The sequence below is a fragment of the Nyctibius grandis genome, chromosome 16, assembly GCF_013368605.1.
Source record: "Nyctibius grandis isolate bNycGra1 chromosome 16, bNycGra1.pri, whole genome shotgun sequence".
NCBI classification, from domain to species: Eukaryota; Metazoa; Chordata; class Aves; order Nyctibiiformes; family Nyctibiidae; genus Nyctibius; species Nyctibius grandis.
Window position 1 is genome coordinate 4022953 of NC_090673.1, and position 23150 is coordinate 4046102.

At 56.7% G+C, this 23150-nt stretch overlaps 1 protein-coding gene across 1 annotated transcript; it reads left to right on the forward strand.

Annotated features, from left to right (window-relative positions):
* On the forward strand, window positions 1-21462 carry SARDH (sarcosine dehydrogenase). Its single transcript, XM_068414034.1, has 20 exons — window positions 1-316; window positions 919-1097; window positions 1606-1785; window positions 2419-2542; window positions 2683-2783; window positions 3275-3379; window positions 3834-3963; window positions 6164-6250; window positions 6378-6468; window positions 7723-7864; window positions 9596-9679; window positions 10325-10438; window positions 10991-11129; window positions 11712-11825; window positions 13234-13381; window positions 13695-13788; window positions 18162-18324; window positions 18632-18800; window positions 19249-19384; window positions 21337-21462. Exons 1-20 carry the CDS (start codon window positions 1-3, stop codon window positions 21460-21462), a joined length of 2742 nt encoding a protein of 913 aa, XP_068270135.1.
* The last annotated feature ends 1688 nt before the right edge of the window (window positions 21463-23150 follow it).

A 23150-nucleotide genomic window follows, 5' to 3' on the forward strand; every position in this document is an offset into this window, starting at 1 on the left:
ATGTCCTACATGAGCTGCGCCCTGCGGGTGGCCGCCCCCCGCCGCCTGCCAACCCTCTGGAGAAGCCCCCGGCCCTTCAGCAGCTCAACGGGCCCCACGGCGAAGAAGAGCGTCCCGTACCAGAAGACGCTGAAGGAGGAAGGCACCGGGAGTGGGGAGCCCAGCCGGCCCCCGCCACCCTCGGCCGACGTGGTGGTGGTCGGGGGGGGCAGCCTGGGCTGCCAGACCACCTACCACCTGGCCAAGCAGGGGGTGAGCAGCGTCGTGCTGCTGGAGAGGGACCGCCTGACCTCGGGCACCACGTGGCACACGGCCGGTGAGGCAGTGGGCGCAGCGGGGGGGCTCCTGGGGCAGGGGCGGTGGGCACGGGGTTGCCCACGGCTTGGGATGTGCCGTTGTCTGTAGAGCGGATCCATTGCACAGGCTGGCTCCAGATGTGCCGGAGAGTTTTGGCTTTAAATGTGGAGAGCTTCAGGGTTTCTGGTTTTCCTTTTGGCATAACTTTTTGTTGAGAAAAAGTCCCCAAAATTTGATTTTTTTTTTAAATGAGTTTTATATGACCATGGGAAAACTAAACGGTTTATTTCCACACCTTTTTTTCTTCTTTAAGCCAATTTTCTTTGGCAGGGAGGGGAGAGCTAGAAGAGGTTAATTCAATAAGCTGTTTAGGGATTTTGTCTCTTTTGGGGTACCTGCTCTAAAACCCCTTTTTTCCCCCATTCATTTAATGCCCAAGGAAAATAGAAGTCAGTGATTTCCATCTATTTTCCATCGCCACGAGATGGAGCAAGAGCCCTGGCAGTGTCACACATGCCACGAGTGGGATGGTGGGACCCCTTCTGCATCCTGCAATGAGGGGGGGGGGGTGGCAGAGCCCCCCCTCATCCCACCCGTGGGCTGCATGTCCTGTGTCCCCAGGTCTGCTGTGGCAGCTGCGTCCCAGCGACGTGGAGGTGGAGCTGCTGGCGCACACGCGGGACGTGGTGAGCCGGGAGCTGCCGGCGGAGACGGGGCTGCACACGGGCTGGGTGGAGAACGGGGGCCTCTTCATCGCCTCCAACAAGCAACGCCTCGACGAGTACAAAAGGCTCATGTCGGTAGGGAGAAGCCCTTCCGTGTGTCCCTGCCAGCCAGGTGGGCTGCGGGAGGTGGTGGTTTATCTCCTGCCCACAGGAGCAGCGCTGGGGGTCCCAGTGGGGTCCCCAGGTCTCCAAATGGCCCATCACTCCCTGGGTTATGCTTCCAGGGCAGCATCCTGGCTTCTGTAAGGCTGCTGAAGTGAGGCAAAATACTGGCAAAATAGGCAAAATTAAATCCAACTGTAGATTTTTGCCCTTTCAGGTAGTGGTAACATCATCTTCCAGTTGTGCAGGGGTAGTAGCATCATTTTTCCAGCTGCACAGGCAGCTTGCATGGGGACCATATCCCCCAAAATCTGTGCAGACCATCCCACCCCATGGTGGATTTAGGGCTTGCCTTGGGGAAGCAGTTGCCTCATCTAGGAGATAAACGCCTCCTGGGGGGTCTCCTCCTCCTCCAGCAGCAAATGATGGGCAAAGCTTTTGTTGCCTGCTTGAGCTTCCAGTTTTCTTGTCCGCTTGGCAGCTGGGGAAGGTGTACGGCGTGGAGTCCTACGTCCTCACCCCGTCACAGACCAAGGACCTGTACCCGCTGATGAACATTGACGACCTGTACGGCACGCTGTACGTCCCCAAGGATGGCACCATGGATCCAGCTGGGACCTGCTCCACTCTTGCCAGAGCAGCAACTGCCAGAGGCGCTACGGTAGTTCTAATTAGTAATTAGTGGTTAATGCCTGTTGACCCTGGGAGGAGATAGCATCCTCTGCGTTCCCCAGCTCCTCCTTTCCCACCAGAGCAGAGCTGCTCCTGCAACATCAGGTCTTTGCCCAAGAAAGGTGTTGTCCTGTTCACCTTTGCCATCTGCTCGGGTCGCAGGAACAAAACTGGCAGGAGCCATGAGGTCTGGGGAAAATACAGGATGAATAAAACACCTTTAGGAGCAAGACAAGGCAGTGCCCAAGGCAGGTTCCTCAGGTTTTATGTCAGGTAACACAATCCGCTCCTTGAGGCAGGGTCTACTGGCCTGTCCTTGGTGCGTTCCTTAGCTCATCTGTGTGTAAATAATAACATGATAGTAGAAAAAACCCCATGTAAATAAATAAAACACTCTCTGCAGCTGTGGGAGCACAGGGCAGCAGTTTAAGCGTGAAGTTAAGGAGAGGCATGTTACTACCAGTGGTAACAGTAATAGCCATTGGGAAAGGGAGATGGCCAGTGCCAGACTGCTGTTTAGATTCACCTTTCCCAGATTTAGGGGGTGGATGTCAGGTGAGACGGGTTGTCCCGGTGCCCCCATGCCCCTGCCGTGACTCTGCTGCCCTTCCTCTGCCACCAGATCATCGAGAACTGCCCGGTCACGGGCATCCAGGTCAGAGCTGACGATTTTGGGGTGAAGAGGGTGTATGCCGTGGAGACGGCCCACGGGACCATCCAGACTCCCTGCGTGGTGAACTGCGCAGGTACGGGGTGCAAGGGAAGGCGGGGGGCCTCCCGTGAGCCGGAGGGTCGGCATCAGTCCTTGTCACCCCCAGACCACGGCAGCTCTCCGGTGGGGTATGGAGGATGGAGAGGGGCTCAGCAGGGTCTGCTCTCTCCGCAGGCGTGTGGGCGCGAGCCCTGGGCCAGCTGGCCGGCGTGCACGTGCCGCTGGTGGGGATGCATCACGCCTACGTGGTGACCGAGCGCATCGAGGGCATTCAGGTCAGTCCCATGCGCTGCAGGTCGGCTCCTCTGCTCTGGAGGGCAGCGCTGGCTCCTGCCCAGCTGCTCGTGGCAGGGTGAGATGGGACAGACCCCCCCCAGCACCCCCAGACCTGCGAGACCCCCCCATATTCCTGCCTTCAGAGAGAGCCTGCGCTGCCAGGCCAAGCTCTGCACCCGGGGAAGTGCCCTCCCAGCACCTTCTCCTCCTAGCAGGACTGTCAGACTGCCTTTAATAGAGTAATATTTAATATTTAAGAATGTAATGACTAGCTCACTCGCGTGCCTTCCTCTTGGGGCAACACGGGCACCCGAATTTCAGGGCTGTGGGAACATCCCCGCAGCCACTGCTGCTCCCATCCTTGGTGGGTCACCCCAGACCCCCACCTCATCCCTCTCAGCCTCGCTGGGGCACAGCCAGGGCGATGGTGGGGTCTCCCCGAGGCTCTCAGCCCCCTCTCACCCCGCCGCTCCCTCTCCCCATTTTTCAGAACATGCCGAATGTTCGCGATCACGACGCCTCGGTGTATCTCCGTCTCCAAGGCGATGCCCTTTCCGTGGGTGGATATGAGTCAAACCCCATCTTCTGGGAGGAGGTGAGCAGTTCTGCGAGGTTTTCGGGGCAAATGAGGCAGGTTTCCAGGGAACCCACCCGGGAGGGGTGGGCACAGGCGTGAGTGCCCCGGCTCCTGCGGGTCCCGACCTCTGCATGGCGGGTGGGGAAAGCACGGGACAGCATCTTCCTTTGGGTCCATCCGTGGTGTAGATACGAGATGCAGAGGCAACAGCAGTGAGAAAGCTGGGCTGGGGGGATTGAGAGGCCACTATGCGGTCCCTGCCCTGCTGCATCATCCCTCTATCCTGGTGCAGGTGTCTTAATTCGGGCTCTGCCCCAGACCTTTGCCTTGGCCATTCATGAAAACCCAAAGAGACCAGAGTGTGGGATGCAGCCTCTATTTTCTACAGTCTCCAAGACTGCCAGAGCTGAGAAGCTCTTACACCACCAGCTGTACTCTATTTTGTGTCCTGATTCCTGTTTCCCACCTTCAGGTGTCTGAAAAATTTGCTTTTGGCCTCTTTGATCTGGACTGGGATGTTTTCATGCAACACATTGAAGGTGCCATCAACAGAGTGCCGGTGCTGGAGAAAACAGGCATTAAATCCACCGTCTGCGGGCCAGGTAATGCGGCTGTGGTGGTACCACGGTGGATCCTCCAAGGGTCTTCTTGCTGGAGGCATGGGGAAACTTCGTATCCTGGGGAGAAGAAAAACTCTGTGAATGCAGAGAAAGTGCCTGTGGTCTGGCTGCAATAGTGTCATCTTCCGAGGGGTGGCATCCCAGGCTTGGCTGAGGTGGAGAAATAGCTGGGGAGCTTATTGCCTTGGTCCAAAGCAGGGGGTGGCTGGCACAGATTTACAACCCACGTTGTGGCCACTGGGCTGGGGAATTAAGGAGCAGATTGTTTTCAAGCAGTGGCCATTGTTTTTGCAAGTCTTATATTATTATTTTTACTGCTTGCTTCTGGGCCAATGGCATTAGATTTATCTGATTTACATTGCGGGCTGTCTGGTGTGGAGTTAAAGGCTGTAGCATCGCTGCAGGATGGTCCGAGCAGCAGCTGGAGGTGATGCCAGCCATCAAACCTGAGCACTTGGTTTGGCCTTGAAATGCACCACGTGCTAAAAAGAAAAAAATTTTAAAAATCCCTTTTTGCTGAAGCCCTTAAAGGGAAACCCTCGAGGCTGTCGGGGGGGGAGCGGTGCTGCTGTGCAAGAGGAGAGTAAAGCCCATCTCCTGCCCCACAGCAGATCAGACATGACATGTACGAGGTGCAGACCTTGGCCCTGGGCACGGCGGGTTGGATTGAGCTGTGGTGTGAGCAGAGCTGGTGGGGACCTGCCTTCTCAGAGACACATGTCTCGTTCCAAAGGGTCAGCGCTTCTCCTTTTCTACTTCGAGGTTTAAATCAGCAGCTGGTTTGCTTGCGACAGCTAAGTCACGCTGGGCTGAAGCACGGAGCAAACACTTGTCCTCGCTGCTGCACGTTAAATATTTCGCCACCAAAACAGCTACCACGCTGTGCTGCAGGCACAGGGGACAAAAGCAGACCGAATCGGGGTGGTTTGAGCTGTTTCTGCTCCGTCTGCTGATCCCACCCTGCAGCCAAGCGGGCCAAGGTCCCGTGTGAGCACTCAGCATCCGTCCCAGTGCAGGGTCAGTAGGGCTGGTGGTGAAGGGGAGATGCTTTGGGTCTTGCTCCGTTAACTCAGTGAATTCATAGCCTGGTGTATCAGTACAGGGATATTGGCATGAAATAATCTTCTGACTCTCCTCTTGCCTTCTGCTGAGCACGGAGAACATGGGAAACAAGCTGGGCATTGCTGCGAAGGGGGGAAGGACCAAACCGAGCTCTGTCTCCCTTCTGTCCTTTCATGTGGGTGGATGAACCACCATAAAACTGGGAGGAGGATTGCACACCTCTGTCAGGGTGTTTTGCTCTGTCCTCCCTAGTGGGGTTTTGCACAGGGACCATGGTCGATAGCTGCATGGGGAGCAAGAGCCGGCAGGATGAGACATCGTTAGCACAGGAGCCTTGGGCAACATCAACAGCAATCCCTCAGCTGAGTAAAGTAGCTTAAATCCATGAAATTTCCCAGCAGAAATCGATGAAGGTGAAATATAGTCATCATAATGAAATATGGCCCAGATGTTGAAGAGGCAACAAAGAGGCTGGGGACTGGGAGAGAGGAAGAGGCTGTTTCAGCCACCGCAGCACCTCGTGCGCCTTCTGGGTGGGGATTCATTCTGCTCCACAAGTTTTCAGTCTAAACCCTAACGCTGAGGTCCTCCCCCCGCAGTGCTGCTGGGCTCCCTGGGGTGCAGGGGGCACAGTCACCCTGTGCCCAGGGTCTCGATGGTGCAGGGACAGACCATGCAACGCACGGGGCTGCAAAGGAGCTGCCTTGTGCCGGCAGCCCCTGCCTCTGCCACCGGCACTGCGATGTGCATATATACATGTGTGTATACATCTATTTCTGAAGCAAACATTTATATACAAACATATTTATATTTGCTTCAGGAGCCTGCACGAGAGCCCTGCGTGATGCTGGGCACCCCAGTACCAGGGCAGCCTTCCCTTTGGCCTCTGCTGCCTGGGCGCTGTCGGAGAGGTGCAGGTTGGGGATGCCCGAGCTGAGATGCTGGGAAGTGCTCGGTGTGGGTCCAACTCTGGCTGCATCGACCTCTCTGGGAGCCAGAGCAGGACGAGGCCAGCTCTGCCAGCACAGGGAGCTGTAGGAACCCTGTTCCTAAAGTGCATGGTGTGTCCCCTGAATGCCTGCCCTGGCCTCGCTGGCACATCCCCTTCTCTGTCTTGCAGAGTCATTCACAGCCGACCACAAGCCTCTCATGGGGGAAGCCCCAGAGGTCCGAGGCTTCTTCCTTGGCTGTGGCTTCAACAGCGCTGGTAAGAGACACCTGAAGGGATCATGCCTCGAGTATCCCAATACGGGCATCGTATCCCGGGCAGAGCCGGGCATCCACAGCCGCGCTTGGCCTCCTGGCCTCATCTGGGTCCTCGCCTCTTCCCCCAGGGATGATGCTGGGAGGCGGCTGCGGGAGGGAGCTGGCTCACTGGATCATCCATGGGCGGCCGGAGAAAGACATGTATGGCTACGACATCAGGCAAGTCACCCCGGCTGCCCTGGGAGCCCACAGGCTGCGGGGCCCTTCGCTGACACCCCTCATCCTTGGGTGGTCCTTGGGGATGGGTGTCGAGGCAGGGCTGGATGCTGGCATCAGGACTGGGTGTCCGGGCAGCGGCTGTGCCACAGCCCGTGTCCCTCCAAGGAGCTGGAATCAATTATGCTCAATGGCTTTAATGAATTCACACGTGGGGTTTATCTCATTTGCTTCATCCCGCTTCTACATAAAGAGTTTCTATCAGGGACAAGGAGATTGCAGTGATGGGAAAGGACAGGGTAATTACGTTTGGTTTTGTTGTTCAATTAGTGCCATGCCTAGTCCTCTAAGTTAATAATCGGGGTGATGATTTCAACAGGAGAAGGATTAGCTTTACCCCTGCTCTGCAGCATGACGTGGGCTGGGAGTTTTGACTGTGCAGATGTTGGCTCTGTAATTGCTCTTGACTTGCTCGATTATATTTGATTGGATTTGGGCTTTCTTCTAGGGCTGCTAGTGACGGCAGCCACCTCGTCAGGGACAAAGCTTTTAAAATCACGTGGCTTTAGTGGCAAAGCTGGTAAACACCCCGTTAACTTGGGCTGGGAGGAGAGGGGAGTCGGCGCTGGTACCTGCAGAGGTCAGTGGGAGATGTCATCAACCTGGTGACATTTTGTCTTGCCTTTCACCTGCTGCCTCCCTCTCTCCAGCCCTGGGAAAGGTGCCACTGGCACCTCGGGGCTGCTGTCCCTGAGTTACAGCCTCTGGTAATAACAACCTGAGCATGTGCTGAGCTGGCACATTCCTTCAAGGACGTTCTCTGTTTGAAAGATGGAAATATGTCAAACAAATTTAAAGTGCTTTGGGTTTTATTTATATTTCAGCCTAGCTCCCTAGGATGAAAAATGTGAGGAATGTCCAGGGCTCTTTCCCTCGTCAGCGCTGCGTTTAAACCCGGGCTGTGCTCTGAGGCTGGCTTCATGCTGAAGTGGACCAGAATTAACTGCAATTCTCCTCTGTTTTTATTTTTTCCCCCTCATCAGGGCTGTATTCTGCTCCCAGTTGCTCTGGGGTAGATGAGTCTGGTGCAGGGCTGGGCAGCTCGGTGGGGGAGAGGGTGCAGGAATAGCAATTTTACAGCACAGCAGCCACATCCCCATCTGGGGCTGGCCGGGAGGGCCGTGCCCAGGGGAGGAGGAGGAGGCACCCCGTGAGCTGGGGGGCTCAGCTGGACCCTGCCCTCTCCCTGCCTTCCAGGAGGTTTCACCACTCCCTCACCGACAACAACCGCTGGATCCGGGAGCGGAGCCACGAGTCCTACGCCAAGAACTACTCCGTCGTCTTCCCCCATGACGAGCCGCTGGCGGGGCGCAACGTGAGGAAGGACCCCCTGCACGAGGTGAGGACGCACACCCCGACCTGGGCTGCCGTGCGAGGAGCCATGGGAGACCCTCGCAGCATCCTTGCAGCAGAAAAGGAGGTGGCGAGGAGTGGCCACAGCCATATCACTCCCCAAAGCAGCGTGCTGTGTCCGTGCTCCCCTCCATCCATCCTGGGAAGACCCCTGCCAAATCCCAAAGCTCGCTGGGTGCACTCTGTGAGGATGTAGTTTGATGGTAGAGATGCTGAGCATTCCCATAATATTTAACTTGGCAGATACGGCTGAAGAGCCCAGTGGTGGTCGCTGGGCAAAGAAGTGGAGAGAGGGGCTCAGAGGCTTGGTGGCAGTTGCAAGGGCTGTAGGATGCTGGATGCCCACAGGGATCTCCTGCCCCTCGCTTGTAGCTCAGCAGCAGCTTTTCCTCCCCAAAACGGCGTCCCGCAATGCAGAGTGAGGCCGGGGCACGGGGAGGGATGTGGGAAGAGCAGGGAGCAGCTGTGCCTCCACAGAGGCAGTTTTCCAGCACCCCCTAAGTCCCCACTGGTTTTGCTCCCTGTGGCTGCCAGCCAGGGCTCCTCCCTGCTCCCCCCTTCGCCAGCCGCTTCCTTGCACAAATCTCCATAGGTGAACGCTTTCAAGATGCAGCACTTGAGAAAAAAAAACAGTTTCCAGTGGTTTGCTGTGTCAGCAGCGTTGCAGCACCTGCAGCTCAGAGCCCCCAAAATCACCCACCACTCCCGAGATGCTCGGGCTGACCCAGGGCTGGTGCCTCATCCCACCCAGCCCCAGCAAGGAGCAGCCACGTTCCTCCAGCCCATTTCTGCTTGTTGCTAATTCACATCACACCATTCCTCTTCCGATGGAGAGCAGAGGTTCAAGCAGTACAACAGACATCCCTCCCCACCGGCCCCCGGTGTTTGGTTGACAGCTCAGTTGTTTTCTGTCACCGAGGATGCAATTTATTTTTTAATAGCGTGTCTAATAAGTGATGCCCGTTTGACTGACAGCCTGGTATTTATACACGCAGCTCCAGAGCATGTGCTGTGTTTTATAAATAGGCACTGAATCATTTCTGAAATGTTCAACAAAATCTATTCTTTTCCGAACAGAGGCGCCAAACAAAAATATCTTAATGGATCCCTAATTAATTGCGTGCAGAGAGATTTTCCCGAGAGCACAGAGTGAGAAGGTTGCTGTATAAATCTTAAATGTTATTATATAATTATTCTTGTAAACATCGGGGGGAATCTTGCTCTCTGGATGTAGCATCCCTCAGTCGGTAATTCCTGCACCGTAGTGTATCCCAGAGGCGATGCCACCGTCGCTGATGGGCTCATCCTTGGCCAGCAGTGGGTCCATCTTGGAGCCAGTTGGCCTTGGCTCTATCGGACACGGGGGAGGCTTCTAGCAGCTTCTCACAGAAACCACCCCTGTACCCCCCCAGCTACCAAAACCTCACCATGCAAACCCAGTACAGGTGCCCAGCTGGGCTGCCGGGCTCCTGCCCCTTGGGGCAAATACCTGTCCCGGGGGGACAGAAATATCAGCCAGTTTGCAGGCAGCCGGGGTTTGCTGCTGTTTTAACAGACAAACCGCAGGGCAGATTTTGGCTGCTGATAGCCAAAGCCAAGGGGTCACAAGTCAGGTCTTGAGCATGCACTCAGGGCAGCCCGGGTTCTGCTCAAAAAGCAGAAAAAAGGAGCTTTTTTTTAACCATTTGTTCCCATTTCTCTGGCTTTGCTGGCGTAGGAGCTGCTGCAGCAAGGCTGCGTTTTCCAGGAGCGGCACGGCTGGGAGAGGCCCGGCTGGTTCAGCCCCGGGGGAGCAGCCCCGGTAAGCACGGCACACGTTTCGGGGGGCATTCAGCCAGGAGGGTACCAGTCGTGCCCAGCACGTGTGGGAAGTGTCCTGCGTCTGCAGGGTGTACGAAGTGCTGCAAGCAGGTGCATGTCCTCAAAACGGGTCCGTAAAAGCCACGGGGCTCTAATTCACTATAACAGTGGTACAAGGGAGATCCGTGTGTGCGTGTTGTGGGTGTCCCTCTGCAACAGGCAGCATCTGCCTGCTACACCCTCAAACGACAGGCACTGAGCTCACTTCTATGTATTGAAGAATAGCGGGCAGGGATGCTGGGGTGGGGACCCATCGCCGCAGGCAGGGATGCTGGGGTGGGGACCCATCGCCGCAGGCAGGGATGCTGGGGTGGGGACCCATCGCCGCAGGCAGGGATGCTGGGGTTGGGACCCATCGCTGCGGGCAGGGATGCCAGGGTGGGGACCCATCGCCATGGGCAGGGATGCCGGGGTGGGGACCCATCGCCATGGGCAGGGATGCTGGGATGGGGACCCATCGCTGCAGGCAGGATCCCGCACGGATCCACTCCTCTCCTGGCATGGGGTGAATGTGACTGGGAGCAGCTGCTCGGCTTCAGCCTCCCACCATGTTCCTCACTGCCCTGTCCTCTTGCTTCCCCCCCAGGTCCTGGATTACGACTACTACGGTGCGTACGGCCACAAGCGCCACAGGGACTACACCTACAACCGGCTGCTGGGGGACGAGTACACCTTCGACTTCCCCCCCCACCATGACATTGTGAGTGCGGAGAGGGCAGCCCCCCCAGCCAAAACTGCTGGGCACATCTGGAGCTGGGGAGGGGGTTAGAGGCAGCAGAGCCTGTGCCACACCACTGCTTTGGATGGAGTTGGTGAGGCTCAGAGGGAGGGGAAGCAGCAGCTTTGCCCAAAACTGGGGAAAATGTTCCAAAAAGATTAAGAGAAATGCGTGGCCAGTGCTCGGAAACCTCGGCGGAGAGGCCACGGGAGTTTTACTGCTGCTTTCCTAAATGAAAGAGGTGGGACTAGCTTGGGGGAAAAACCCAATTTGATGAAATTTAACTATTATTATTGATAACTGTCACTGTGTTAGTGACCTAAAGAATGGGATTGAGCACACAGGAAGGCCTGTCAGACTTGCTCTGTTTAATCCCTGATTTTTCAGGGGCATTTTGAAGCCTTGCAGCCTTTAAAAGAACCTTTAAAGGTGTCCTGGTGTTGTTTCTCATCACACAAATGGTTCGGATACGTGCTTCCCTTTGTGGGGTGAGAGTGTGGCTCCACTTCAGCCGTGTGTTTGCTTTAATTTTAGATCAAGAATGAATGCTTAACGTGCAGAAACGCCCTGGCTCTCTTCGACATGTCTTATTTTGGGAAATTCTACCTGGTTGGGCCCGAAGCAACAAAAGCAGCGAACTGGCTGTTCAGTGCCGACGTGAGCAAAGCACCAGGTACCGGCTCAGCCCCCTCGTTCCGGCCGCACGCTGCCTCTGCCGAGCGCTGCCCTGGGAAATCGCATCCTACGCCAGAACTAACCGGGGGCGGCACAAACAGGCTTTTCTTTTAAATGCTGCTTGTGCAGAGGGTATGGGGAGCGCGTGAGAGCGAGTCCTCACCGGAGGCTGCCCACTGCTCTCATCTGCGCTGGAACAAGCGTGCTCTGAGCTGGGGGATGAGGGAGAGGGGGTCTGGCCCTCTGGCTCCAGCTGTGGCTCACAGCTGGAGATGTGACGGGTACTGGAGTAAAGCAAGCGCAGCCATCACCAGTCGTGAGAAGCTGCCCCTTTCTCTGGGGCTGGGAGGCAGCTGCTGGCATCTCCAAGGGTGCAGCTTCAGCTCCTCACACAGATCTCCAGGGGAAAAAGCCCAGCTCCTCTCCCCCTTGTGCTGCTGGGACACCCAGGGTCGGTCAGGGCATAGCAGCGGCACTGATGTAACGCTGAGGGCTGGTTTTCCTGGTACCCACCTCCCTGGGCTGGGGCTGGGGCTCTGTGTAGCTCTGATGGGCAGCGGTGCCCGTCTCCTTCCCGCAGGCTCCACCGTGTACACCTGCATGCTGAACGCGCGGGGTGGCGTGGAGAGCGACCTGACCGTCAGCCGCATCAGCCCCGGGGACCCCGCGTCACCCCTGGCCCCCGCCTTCGAAGGTAAAAGCCCTAAGCACGGGGATGCTGGAGTCGGGCACGTTTCTGCAGCCGCCCGGGGCTGGGGGGGATCCCCAGCTGGGTTTACCCTCCTGCAGTTCAGCTCCCAGCTTCTCCCGCTGCCTTTTTCAGCCGTGTCAATGCACACAAAGACCTTTCCAGTGCCGGGAAGGTGGCAGGTTTGCTCCGAGTCCTGCCAGCGTCTCCTCCATCTCAGCCACACTCGGGAGCCGCAGGCACAGGGGTGATTGCATTTACCTAATGGCAGCCACCTGGCTTTTTCCACCTCCACCCCTCGGTCCCTGTAACCTGATTATCCCCCTTGTCCCCGGCGGCCTGCACTGGTCGTTGGCGTTATTGGGTTTGTCCAGCCCCGGCTGGCGGCTCTGACCTCTTCCACGTCCTTATCAGCTGCAATAAAGAGGAATTGAAAGGGAGCAGAGCAGTCAGCCCCGAGGGCAGAGATGGCATTAGGCAGCAGCAGCGGAGGAGGGTGCTGAGCAGCGCTGCCGTGCCCGCTGGCACCGGGCTCTGCCACCAGAAGGGCGGTTTGCACTGGGATGCCCGGCGCCAGCGGAGCCCTGTCCCCACCCAGCATCACCCTCCGTGGGAGGGAGCAGCCCTGCAGCGGGTGCAGCCCCATCAGCACCCCAGGGCGGTGGGCGCTGCGGGGGCCATCTCGCCGCCTTCGCCCCAGCGTGGTCGGATGCTGGTGAGCTCTGCCCTCCCCGTGGGAGAATCCTGCATCTCTCTGGTCCGGGCGGCAGAAGGGTGACGGGAAGCGGATGGCAGAGCTGCAGGGTTTGTCGGGCGATGGAGGAGTTTAATCGCAGCAAAGTCTATTTTTCCAATTACAGTAGGTGGCTGCACTTGTTATCGTTATGACAGATTATCAGAGAGCAATTTTGTAGTGGCAGGAAAGACAGAGGGAAGATTGATTACATATTAATCAGCTCTCAAGCCCCATCCCTGGGGATTTTTCCACTCAGAACTAGTGTCAGGATGAAATTCCTCCTCGTATACAGTGCAGCCCCTGCACTGGCTATGGCCTGGTTGCTGCAGCCCTCCCTGCTCCCACTGTAGTTCCCTCACACACGCACAGGCGCCTCCACAGCTCGAACAGCTTTTTTTTACCTTTTCTTCTTAATGGTCGTTTGATTTTCACTGTGCTGAGCCCCACAAGTAAAAGGCAGCGTGGATGTTAGCAGAGCCCCAAAGCCCTCCCTTGCCCCAGCACTATTTACCTCTTCTGCCTTTCTTGGTGCTCCCCCCTGGGCTCTGCGAACTGGAGAGGCTCAGGGCTGCAGCTCAGCCTCTGGAGAGCAAACCCGGCCCCCAGCTGAGCTAGGCATCGCCCCCAGCCCCACGCTCTCAAGCCTGAAAGGCTGCCGGGGGGGTGGTTTTCTTCCAGGGGATGGCTACTACCTGGCCATTGGTGGGGCCGTGGCTCAGCACAACTGGTCGCACATCACAGCCGTGCTGCAGGACATGAAGCTCCAGTGCCAACTCCTCGACTGCTCGGAGGAGCTGGGCATGATGAGCATCCAGGGCCCCCTGAGGTGAGTGTGGGGAGAGCGTCGTGGCCCCCTCCTTACACCCTGAATGTGGAGGGAGGGATGGAGGGATGAAGGGGTGCCTCAGATGCAGGCCAGGTCCCCGTGTTGGGCAGGGGTGGGTGTGAGCTCTGTTTGATGGGGAATTGGCATTTCTTTTGAGGCTCTCCCAGCGTGGCATGTCACCCACAGCAGCTCCCCTTCAGAAGGAGAGCTCTGTCTGGCCAACAAAGCGAGAAAGCAAGTTTTAGCGATAACCTTCAGAGCGTGCTGGCGAGCTACGGCCTTTCACCACGGCTGCTTTGCTGTTTCCCCGCAGCCGCATCGTCCTCCAAGAAGTGCTCGACACTGACCTCAGCAACGAGGCCTTCCCCTTCTCCACCCACAAACTCGCCACGGCCGCAGGATGCACGGTAGGATGGGGCCAGCCCTCGAGCTCCCCAGGGATGTCTGTTCTCTGGGGCGACCGCCCGCCACCCCGCGCGGCTGAGCATCCTCTGCTAGGGCACCCGTCCGCCTCCCCGTTGCTGCAGTGGGCAGCTGGGAGGTTTCATTGGGTTTTTTGGTTGGAAAAGGCCAAAAACTGGGGCGTTTTCCTCCCTGTTTGCTTGCCAGGTGCCAGCCTGCTCTCCCAGCCCACTCAGCAGTGTCGTAGCCCGGGCTGAGCTTGGGGAGGGCACATGGTGACTGATGGCTTTGCGAAGAGACACTTCCCATGGATTAGGGACAAGCACCTGGTGATAGAGAGATTTATTTGACACTCTAGATCCCCTCCTTTTCCTCCTACTCATAAAAAAAATAGGGATGATTTAATGTAAAGCGTGTCAAGTACTGGCAGTGAGGGCTGGGCAGCCTGCGGAGCTGGTGTATTTGATCACAGGAGAAGTCTGACAACCTTAAGCTTTCTGTATGAGCGCGGCTCATCCTGCGTTTGCCCAGACTTCAGGGCTTGCGTCAGCGGTTATGCAAGAAAAGCGCAGAAGTGGTGATGCTCCACGCTAACGCCTCGGGCTGAGCCCATCGGTGTTGGAGCAAGGGGACAAGAAGCCCTTTGGGGTGATGGTGGCAACCAGCACGGGCGTAACACATTGTGTGGCATCACTCGGAGGTGTCAAGGGAGGAAGGCTCAGCCTGGAGAGGTTTGGTGTCCTTTGCTGTGTTGCAAAGAGGCGGATCAGGCACCGGGGTTTGCTGTGAGGTTTCACAGCACTCTCTGCTTGGCGCAGAGCAGCAAGAAAAGTGCCTTAAATCTCTCCCCCACCTCGTCCGGCGGAGATCAGCGTGGTCTGAAGTTATCCCTGGGGAAAGGGGATGATGGCAGTTCTTTGGGGACTTTTGTCCTGTGTGAAGCTGCTGATTTAGCCTGCTTGAAAACACCCTAAATAGAAGAGCTGGTGACCATGAAGTGTCGGTTTGTCAAGAGAGAATCATTCTGGGAAAACCTGCTGGCAAGTTTTGGTGTCGGCGAAAAGCTTTTGCAAGGCTTGCTTGAGAAGCTCTGCCTTGGTTTCTTGTTGATGTTTACCCCGTATGAAATATTCCTTCCATTGCAAAAACAGCCCTTTGGAAGAGGGGGTAGAGTTTGTACCCCGGCCTTGCCCTGGGCACTCTGGGCAGGCAGCGGTCCCAGGGCATCCCTGACCCGGCAGGAGGGATCATGCCGAGTGTTTGAGTGTTTGCTCTGGCTCTCGGGCCGGTGTGTGATGGGAGATGAAGTGGGTGAAGGTGCAGTGGTAAATCTTATAACAGGCAGCAGGAAAACAGGGAGCCGGAGGCAGGCTGGACATTAGTGAAATTGGTTTAAGCCGCGTGCGGACACTTTTCATTCGGAATTAAAGTGGCTTCAATTCGACTGCAGCTGGCTGCTGAAGGGCTGGCTGCTAAATCAAATTAAGGCCACTTGATTTGTGAGCAAGAGCCTAGCCAGGGCTTAGGGCGGTTTAACGAAGCCACAGATTTTGCCCAACTTGGATTAATTCTCCAAACCATCACCACTAGTGTGCCCAGTGCTCCGGGTACCAAAACCTCAGTGTGCCCAGTGTCCCTTGTTCCCATCTTCAAGAGCGTGATTAGTTTATTTGCATTTCACTTCAAGTTTATAAAAAATAATCCGGTCCCGTGAGGAAGAAATAGCTGGTAGAAATTTTGTGCCTTCTTTTGGGTGTAAATGCCCTGACTGTAGGAAAAAGCTTGTGTGCGAGTGCTATGGGCTGGGGAGGGGGTGGAGAGAAGGTCTCCTTCAGGCCCCCGCTGCACAGTGAGCACAGGGGACTCCATCCCACGCCGAAATTAGAGTAGGAGGGTTTCTCAGGACAGTGGGCTGGAGCCTTCGCTGATATTATCGCCTTCCAGGGGGATTAAACTGAGCCCAACATCTTTAAAAAGTTATCACTGAGATTGTAGTGTGTTAACTCAGTAGCTGAACAAAGGAGAGTTCCAGCAGCGTTAATGACTCTGGAAATTACCGATTGGTTTGTGAGCTTATATATAGCGTCTCTCATTGTATTGAACAGCAGAGAAAGGTCCCCCTTTGAATTTCACTGCTGGATACAGGGTGAAGTTCAGGTTTTTATTTTCTAGAATACTTAAAATGCTTTTTTAATTGCTGCTCAAACACCCAGGAATTGATGCTATTTCCTAGCTCCAGCTGAAATCTAACAAAAACCCCTGTTCGTAGGGGAATTCAGCAGAAAGCCGGCAGGAGAGGCTGAGCCCAGCCCTTGACATCCCCCCTGGGCTCCGTAGGGGGATGCGCACCCCGTGCGTGGGTGCAACCCCAGCCCTTGCCTGAGCAAAGCTAGTGACTGGCACCCCGGTTTCCCCGGGGGTACCTGTTTTCTGTGGTGCACTGCTCTGCCTCATGGCTCTTGCCAGCATGCTTGCTCACCTGGCACAGGGGTGGTTGGAGAGGAAGTTTCTCCTAGGAGTAACTTGCTCCTGAAAGTAAATTGCACTTCAGCTGCAGCGCTGACTGCTGCGTCGCAGGTGGGTTTAATGAGCAGGGATGTTGCCTGTCAATCCCCAGAGCATCTCCTGCCGCGATGAAGATGGTGGCTGGCTGCGGCGGCTTGATCTCTGGCTGTTCCCTAATTAGACGACACCTTTGTGTGGAGCGAAAAGCTTCTCTGCGCCCGCCCGTTGTGTCTGTGCACCTCAAAAAGCGATCGCCAGCCTTTGTGCTTCGCTGCGGGGCTGTGGCGGGGACCGAAGGAAGAATGGCTCCTTGTGAGGAGGCTCAAAATAAATTCCCAATACCTATGGCGTTCCTTCCTCCTCTCCGCTTCTATTGTAAAGGTTAAGGCGTCTTCAAAGCTGCCTTAAACTCTGCTTGAGGACATTATTTTTGTAGTGCTGGTAGAGCACAGGAGTGCTGGGGGAAGCAAGGAGGGATTTGGGTTCTCAGCCATCGCCCGCTGGCCATCCTCACAGCGGGGAGCCCGGGCACCCCTTTGGTACGTCTCGTGCCCGTTGCTGCCTGTTTTGGGCAGCGGCTGCTGTTGTCTGTTGGTGTTTATACCTGGGATCAGAGAGCACAGCTGAGACCACCTCCTGGTTGTAGTAAGAGCTCAGCAAATGGCAAGATGCAGCTTCTGCCCCAAAGACATCCAGAGCCAGCACGGGCAAGACAGCCCCAAAGCTGTGGAGCGTGCCTGGCCAACAGAACCAGCCTGGAAGCCTCTTCCTAGTTGAAAACTGCTTTATTAAGACTGCAGATCACAATCTGGGGTGAAACTCTTGGGTTAAGCTCTCTTCTGAAGCGAGGTATGCGTTTGCATTTGATGTGCATCCGAAGGGATGAACGCAGAGGGGTTTTTGTGGGGGAGGAAGCGGAGAAATCCAAAGGGATGAAGCAGAAGGAAATGCAGCTCAGACTCAAGGGAGTCTCCAGGGAAGGTGCCTGAGCTGGGGTGGCCCCAACCAGTCTGGGAAGCTTTGGGAATGCCGACTGTTTCAGTAGGGACAAGAAGAGGATGCAGGCAAGCCTGCCTGGGTGAGAAGTGGGGGGGACACGGGCAGGAGAGTCCCAGCACGGCCGGGAGGTCTGTACCAGGCGTATCTCCGAGGGGGAGGCTTCCCCTGAGAAGCACCGAGTCCCCAGCGCTGATCTGCTCGTTCCTCTTTGGAGCTTTGTGTGTTGGGTGCGGGGCTAATTTGGCAGCAGAGAGTAATGCTTCGGGGCACAACCTGCGCTGGGGGAAGCCTGAGCATCCCCATGGGGTGAGCAGGGTGTGGGTCGGGACGCTGGGCTCAGCCCCTGCCTGGGATCGTAGGGCCTTTGGGTGCCTCTGCCATGGGAGCACCATCCTAAGCAGGGGACATCCCCGGGGGGACAACAGCCATGCAGTGCCCCAAAGCAGGACAGTCCTGCTGGGGACATGCTTCCCCGTCTGATGGGCTGATGTGGGGAGACGCAGGGCTGGGGGTGCCTGTGGGCTTTCTTCTGGAGTCGGTGGATCAGCAGAGGGAGACAAAAGCCCGGCTGGAGCCAGAGCATCACGGCTAACCCCAGCCCAGCTGGTGCCGTCGGTGGCCAGAGGATGCTGAATGCAGCCACCTCCACCCACTGGCCATCCCTCCTGGGCGCTGGCGATAACTGGGTGTGAGGTGCCAAGCTTAGGCTGTCCAGAGACAAGAGATTCAGCGCACCAGGGAGAGCAAAGAAGTGCCTTCCCCCAAAGCAGGGCGTTTGCACAAGGCTCCCGGGTGGTGTGTGGCTCCGCAGCCTCTCCCGCGCTGCACAGCCCGATGCCGTCCGCAGCAGGGTTTGGCCTGTTGCCTTTTGCAGGTCCGTGCCATGAGGTTGTCGTTCGTCGGTGAGATGGGCTGGGAGCTGCACGTGCCCAAGGCGGACTGCGTGAAGGTTTACCAGGCGGTGATGCAGGCGGGCGCCCGGCACGGCATAACCAACGCCGGCTACAGAGCCATCGACAGCCTCAGCATCGAGAAAGGTTTCTTGCTTCCCTTCCCTTTCCTCCCTTTGCCTTTGACCAGGGGACCAGGGCAAATGGGTTTTTCCCAGCTTCAGGGGTGGGTTAGTGTGACTGGAGGTCTGGCAGATGGCAACCAGCCCCAACGCTCCTTGCTGAGCCTTCCCCAACGTGGGCTCCTCTCAAGGGTGCTTTGTCTAGGGCCAAGTGAATCAAGAGCAATGGGGGTGTCCAAGAGGCAGGGGTGGTGTCTTGATCTCCTGATGCTGCCCACGGGCTTGCTGCCATGGCAGGGAGAGGCTCAGGGACCCACGTTTGCTCTCTGCAGGGTACAGGCACTGGCACGCAGACCTGCGCCCCGACGACACCCCGCTAGAAGCAGGCTTGGCCTTCACCTGCAAGCTCAAGTCCGGCATCCCCTTCCTGGGCCGGGAGGCTGTGGAGGCTCAAAAAGCCAAGGGCATCTTCCGCCGTCTCGTCTGCTTCACCACTGAGGAGTGAGTACCAGCGCCAGGCTCGCCCAACACCAGCAGCTGCCCTGGGACAAGCACCCACAGCCATCCCCATCCACCCCTGCACCCAGGCACGCACGTGGAGCTCGGTTACAAGCCAGCTCGGCTGTTTTCCATGCTCTAATTCCATCTCTAATTTAAATCCCACTGCGAATTCCCTGCTGGATGCTTAATGGGAGCTGGAAGCAATGTGACGGGGAGTGGGTTTATCTTGTTTCACCCAGAACAGCAGGAGGTTTTGCAAATCGGGCTGGGGGGGCTTTGCCAGCACCTGGGATCAGCGCAGGGAGGTTAATGAACCTGGGGGCAGCGGGAGCCCTGGCATGGGGGCTGGCCTGGGGCAGAGCCAGGGTGCAGCCCCCCCCACACCCCTCTCCCTCGTGGGGTCCCAACGTGGGGCTTTGCTGACGGCAGCTCTGCCTTCCCCTTGCAGGAAGGTGCCGATGTTTGGCCTGGAGGCGGTCTGGAGGGACGGCCAGGTGGTCGGCCACATCCGTCGGGCAGACTTCGGATTTGCCATCGACAAAACCATCGCCTACGGCTACATCCGTGACCCCCGGGGGGGCCCGGTGAGTACGGACCCTCTGCCATCGCCAGCCCCCAGGGACCGGGAGCGTGCAGTGCTTTTTTGGTTTTGAAGCCGTATGCACACGGTCATTGCAAACCCGCTGATGTCTGGGGAGTGCAACGGGGGCTGGAGGGTGAGGCATGCCGCGGCCCTGACAATGCTCTCCAGCTCAAGCGCTGCCTCGGATGTTAATTGCAACCGAGTATTTAATTGCAGCAGTGAAATAACTTGTGTTATAGGGAGCAGTGGCCAATAAGAGCACAGCAGGCTCTTAATTAACCCTGAGAGGCTCCTGGATAGTAAATCAGATGCCCTCATTAAGCAGCGTGCTGTAGGCAGAGGCCAGGGACCCCATGTAGGGACAGAGGGCCGTGGATGACGTCCCCGGGGACCCTCACTGTTGCAAACCAAGAGCAGTGCGTACGTGTGTGCTTTCACCCTCTTGCCTGCCTTGACTTTTAATCCTACATCAGTGCAAGACTCCCAAGGGAAGTGGTTTTGTGTTCCAGTTGCCCCCTCAGCCCCCAGGGACCACCTTTTTGTTCCCATGGTGAATGTTCACCTCTAGACCTTTTTTTTTCCTTCTCCCTTTCCTTCTCCCTTTCCTTCTCCCTTTCCATCTCCTCTTCCTCTTCCTCTTCCCTTTCCTTCTCCCTTTCCTTCTCCCTTTCCTTCTCCCTTTCCTTCTCCCTTTCCATCTCCCTTTCCATCTCCTCTTCCTCTTCCCTTTCCATTTCCCTTTCCTTTTCCCTTTCCTTTTCCCTTTCCTTTTCCCTTTCCTTTTCCCTTTCCTTTTCCCTTTCCTTTTCCCTTTCCTTTTCCCTTTCCTTTTCCCTTTCCTTTTCCCTTTCCTTTTCCCTTCCCTTTTCCCTTCCCTTTTCCCTTTCCTTTTCCCTTCCCTTTTCCCTTCCCTTTTCTCCTTTTCTCCTTTTCTCCTTTTTCTTTCCCACTCTCTCTCTCCTCCCTGTTACATGTCTCTCTCCCGGCCGCCCCCACCTGCCCCAGACAGCGTGACGGAGGCAGCAGGATGGAGGTGGCGGGGGGACAGTCCCCTCCTGCCTCGGGCGAGGCCCTGATGCGGCAGCGCGGTGCTGAGTGCCTCCCAGCAGCGGGGCTGGCAGCAGGCAGCTGCCTGCTGGGCTTCGCAGGGGCTGAAATGGCAGCTGTGGGGCCCAGACCCCAGACGACCCCCGAGCCCATGGAGGAGGACACACAGACCCCCCTCTGCCCAGCTCCCCAGGACACCCTGCACGGCTGCGCAGGACCTTGCTGTGCTGCACGTGGCCCTTTGGTTTCCTTCCCATGGCTGTGGGTGTGATGCTCCCCGACGCTGGGGCTGGGGAAGGGTGGTCCGGGATGGGGATGTCTCTGTGGCATCAGGGCTGAAGAGCCAGAGGAGCAGGAGGTGGTGCAAGGGGTGCAGAGAGGAGAGAAACAACAATTTTGTTTGCTGCTGAATTGCTGACAATTCCCAGGTGATAAAAACCCATCGACAGCCCCCAGCCCTTCCCCACGCCGCGGTGCCTCAGCTGCCGGCGCTGCCTGGCACTGGGTGACCCTCGCGGGCAGAGGGGACAGCTCACACTCATCTCACTAAGTGGTGACATCCTGGCTGCCACCGTGGTCTCCTCCTGCAGCCAGGGCCAGGCTCAGAGCAGTGGGGACTGACCCCGTTCGGTGTGCCACCCCCCACCCAGCCTGCAGGCTCTGGCCCCGCTGGCAGTGAGCTCCCACAGCCTGGCTGTAAGAGCACCTTGCACTGGGTGGCATTGGAAAAATCCACAGGAAAAAAAAATAACCCTCAAAAAAAAAAAAACAAAACACAAAACTGCATTCTTTTTATTTTTTTTTTTAGCTGAATGCTTTTAAAAATCTATTTTCTTCCTCTCCATGCATCCTCCTGGGATGGCAAAGCTGCACCTAACGGGGGTTCGCCGTGGCTCTGCCTTGCAGGTCTCGCTGGATTTCGTGAAGAGCGGCAGCTACGAGCTGGAGAGGATGGGGGTGAGCTACCCTGCCCGAGCGCACACCAAGTCCCCGTTCGACCCGGACAACAAGCGAGTGAAGGGCTTTTACTGAGAGCGCGGCGAGCGGGTGCTACGGGCACCAGGATGGGGAGAGGGGAGATGCCATTAGGAGCTGCCGGCTGAATTCTCGGCCCCGGGTAACCCAGCTGGCTCCAGGGTCTGCTGGGAGAGCTGGGCAAACGTCCGCAGCGAACTCCTCAGTAAATTTGGGTCAAATTAGAGGGGAAGAGGAGGAAGAGATTCCAAAAAGTACAAAGATTTTGTTCCTGTGTTTTCTAAATGAAGCAGTACCACTACAGCAATATTCTTTTCCATGGGTTAATTGGCCTGAAAACAGTGTTTTGCTCGACTGCAAATGAAGTGGTTTCAATTTTTGACTTTGCTGGAAACTTTCCCCCAAAAATGTAGTTTCACGCTGCCTGGAAATGAATTTTTTAAACTAACTCTGCTGTTAATACAGCTGTAGCCTCCAAACCTGCTGCTTCTCCAGTCCCTTGTTGTGTCTGTCCCTGCTCTGATGGGTGTCACCTTGTCCCGGCTGTGCTCTGGGGACCTGGTGCTGGGGTGGGAGCGCTCGTGGGGGCCACGGAGGGAAGGGGCAGGTGGCCCCGAGCCATTGCCCAGGCTCGCGCCGTGGATGCTCTGCCCGCCGCAGGGTTCTTCTGCACCATGAAATCGTTGGCTTTACCCAGGGGGTTTCCAGGCATGTTCTTCCCATCTCTGCCAGCACAGGCTCATCCCTCCATCCCACCTTGCCCTGGTCACAGCCAGAGCTTCAGGTCCTGCTTTGGCAAAATGCTTCATTGTGGCTCCAAAGTTCAGAGGCAGTTGAAGCACCAACTCCTGTTGCTTTCAGTGATAATTAGCCCCTGAGGTCCTTTCAAAAATCAAGCCTGGGGTGAAAAACGTTCAGTGCCTGCTTTGATTTTGTTCGTGGTGCTCAAGTGCTGTCTGGGTGTGCGATGGCTGTGTGGGAGGTGGGGACGAACGATCCTTTCCAGACCTGAACGATGACCTTGTCCGTTTGTGGAAGGACGAGAGCAAAGGCGAGTGTTTGATGAATGTTTTGGCCCGTGGCTGTTTTGCCGGTACAGTCTGTGTGTTCTCTGGGGCAGGACCCGCTCAGGGCTGCGGTACAAGCCCCCTGCCCGAGGCACCAACGCCAGGGCTGCCCTTGGCCCCCGTCCGCTGGCAGCTCCGCCATCCCGTCTGCTCTGCTGGCACCTTCCCGAAGGTCACCTTGGAGGTGGCTCCTTTTCACCAGTCTCAGAGGCGTTGGGGAAGGTTTTTCATCGCACAAATGCAGCCCGCGAACCCCCAGCTGCTAAGGGGAAGGGATGGCTGCTCCCAGCCCGTCCCCATGGTCGTCCCTTGCTCTGGTCCCCTTGCTGGGCTCCATCTTCTGCAGTGCACCAAGGGCCTGATCTCTGCTGACACTTTCACCTGCCTGAAGAAGCAATCACACTGTGTGCTTTTCCCTTTATTTCCCTTGACTAGGTTTGCTTGGTTTATACACTCTTTAGAGCCAATTTCAATTGCTTAGCCTCATGCAGCAAGCGCCACGGGCAAGAGTTTGAACTCTCAAATGCTTTGGTTTTACTGGAAACATTAAAAAACAGGATTGGGATGAATTTTTCTCTGAACAGGAGGCGATTGCAGTCCCTGATTCTGCCCAAGCGGAGAGCAGAGGAGAGGCTGGCCGCTGTCTGTCTGTCCTGGGGATAAGTGAGGGAGCGAACG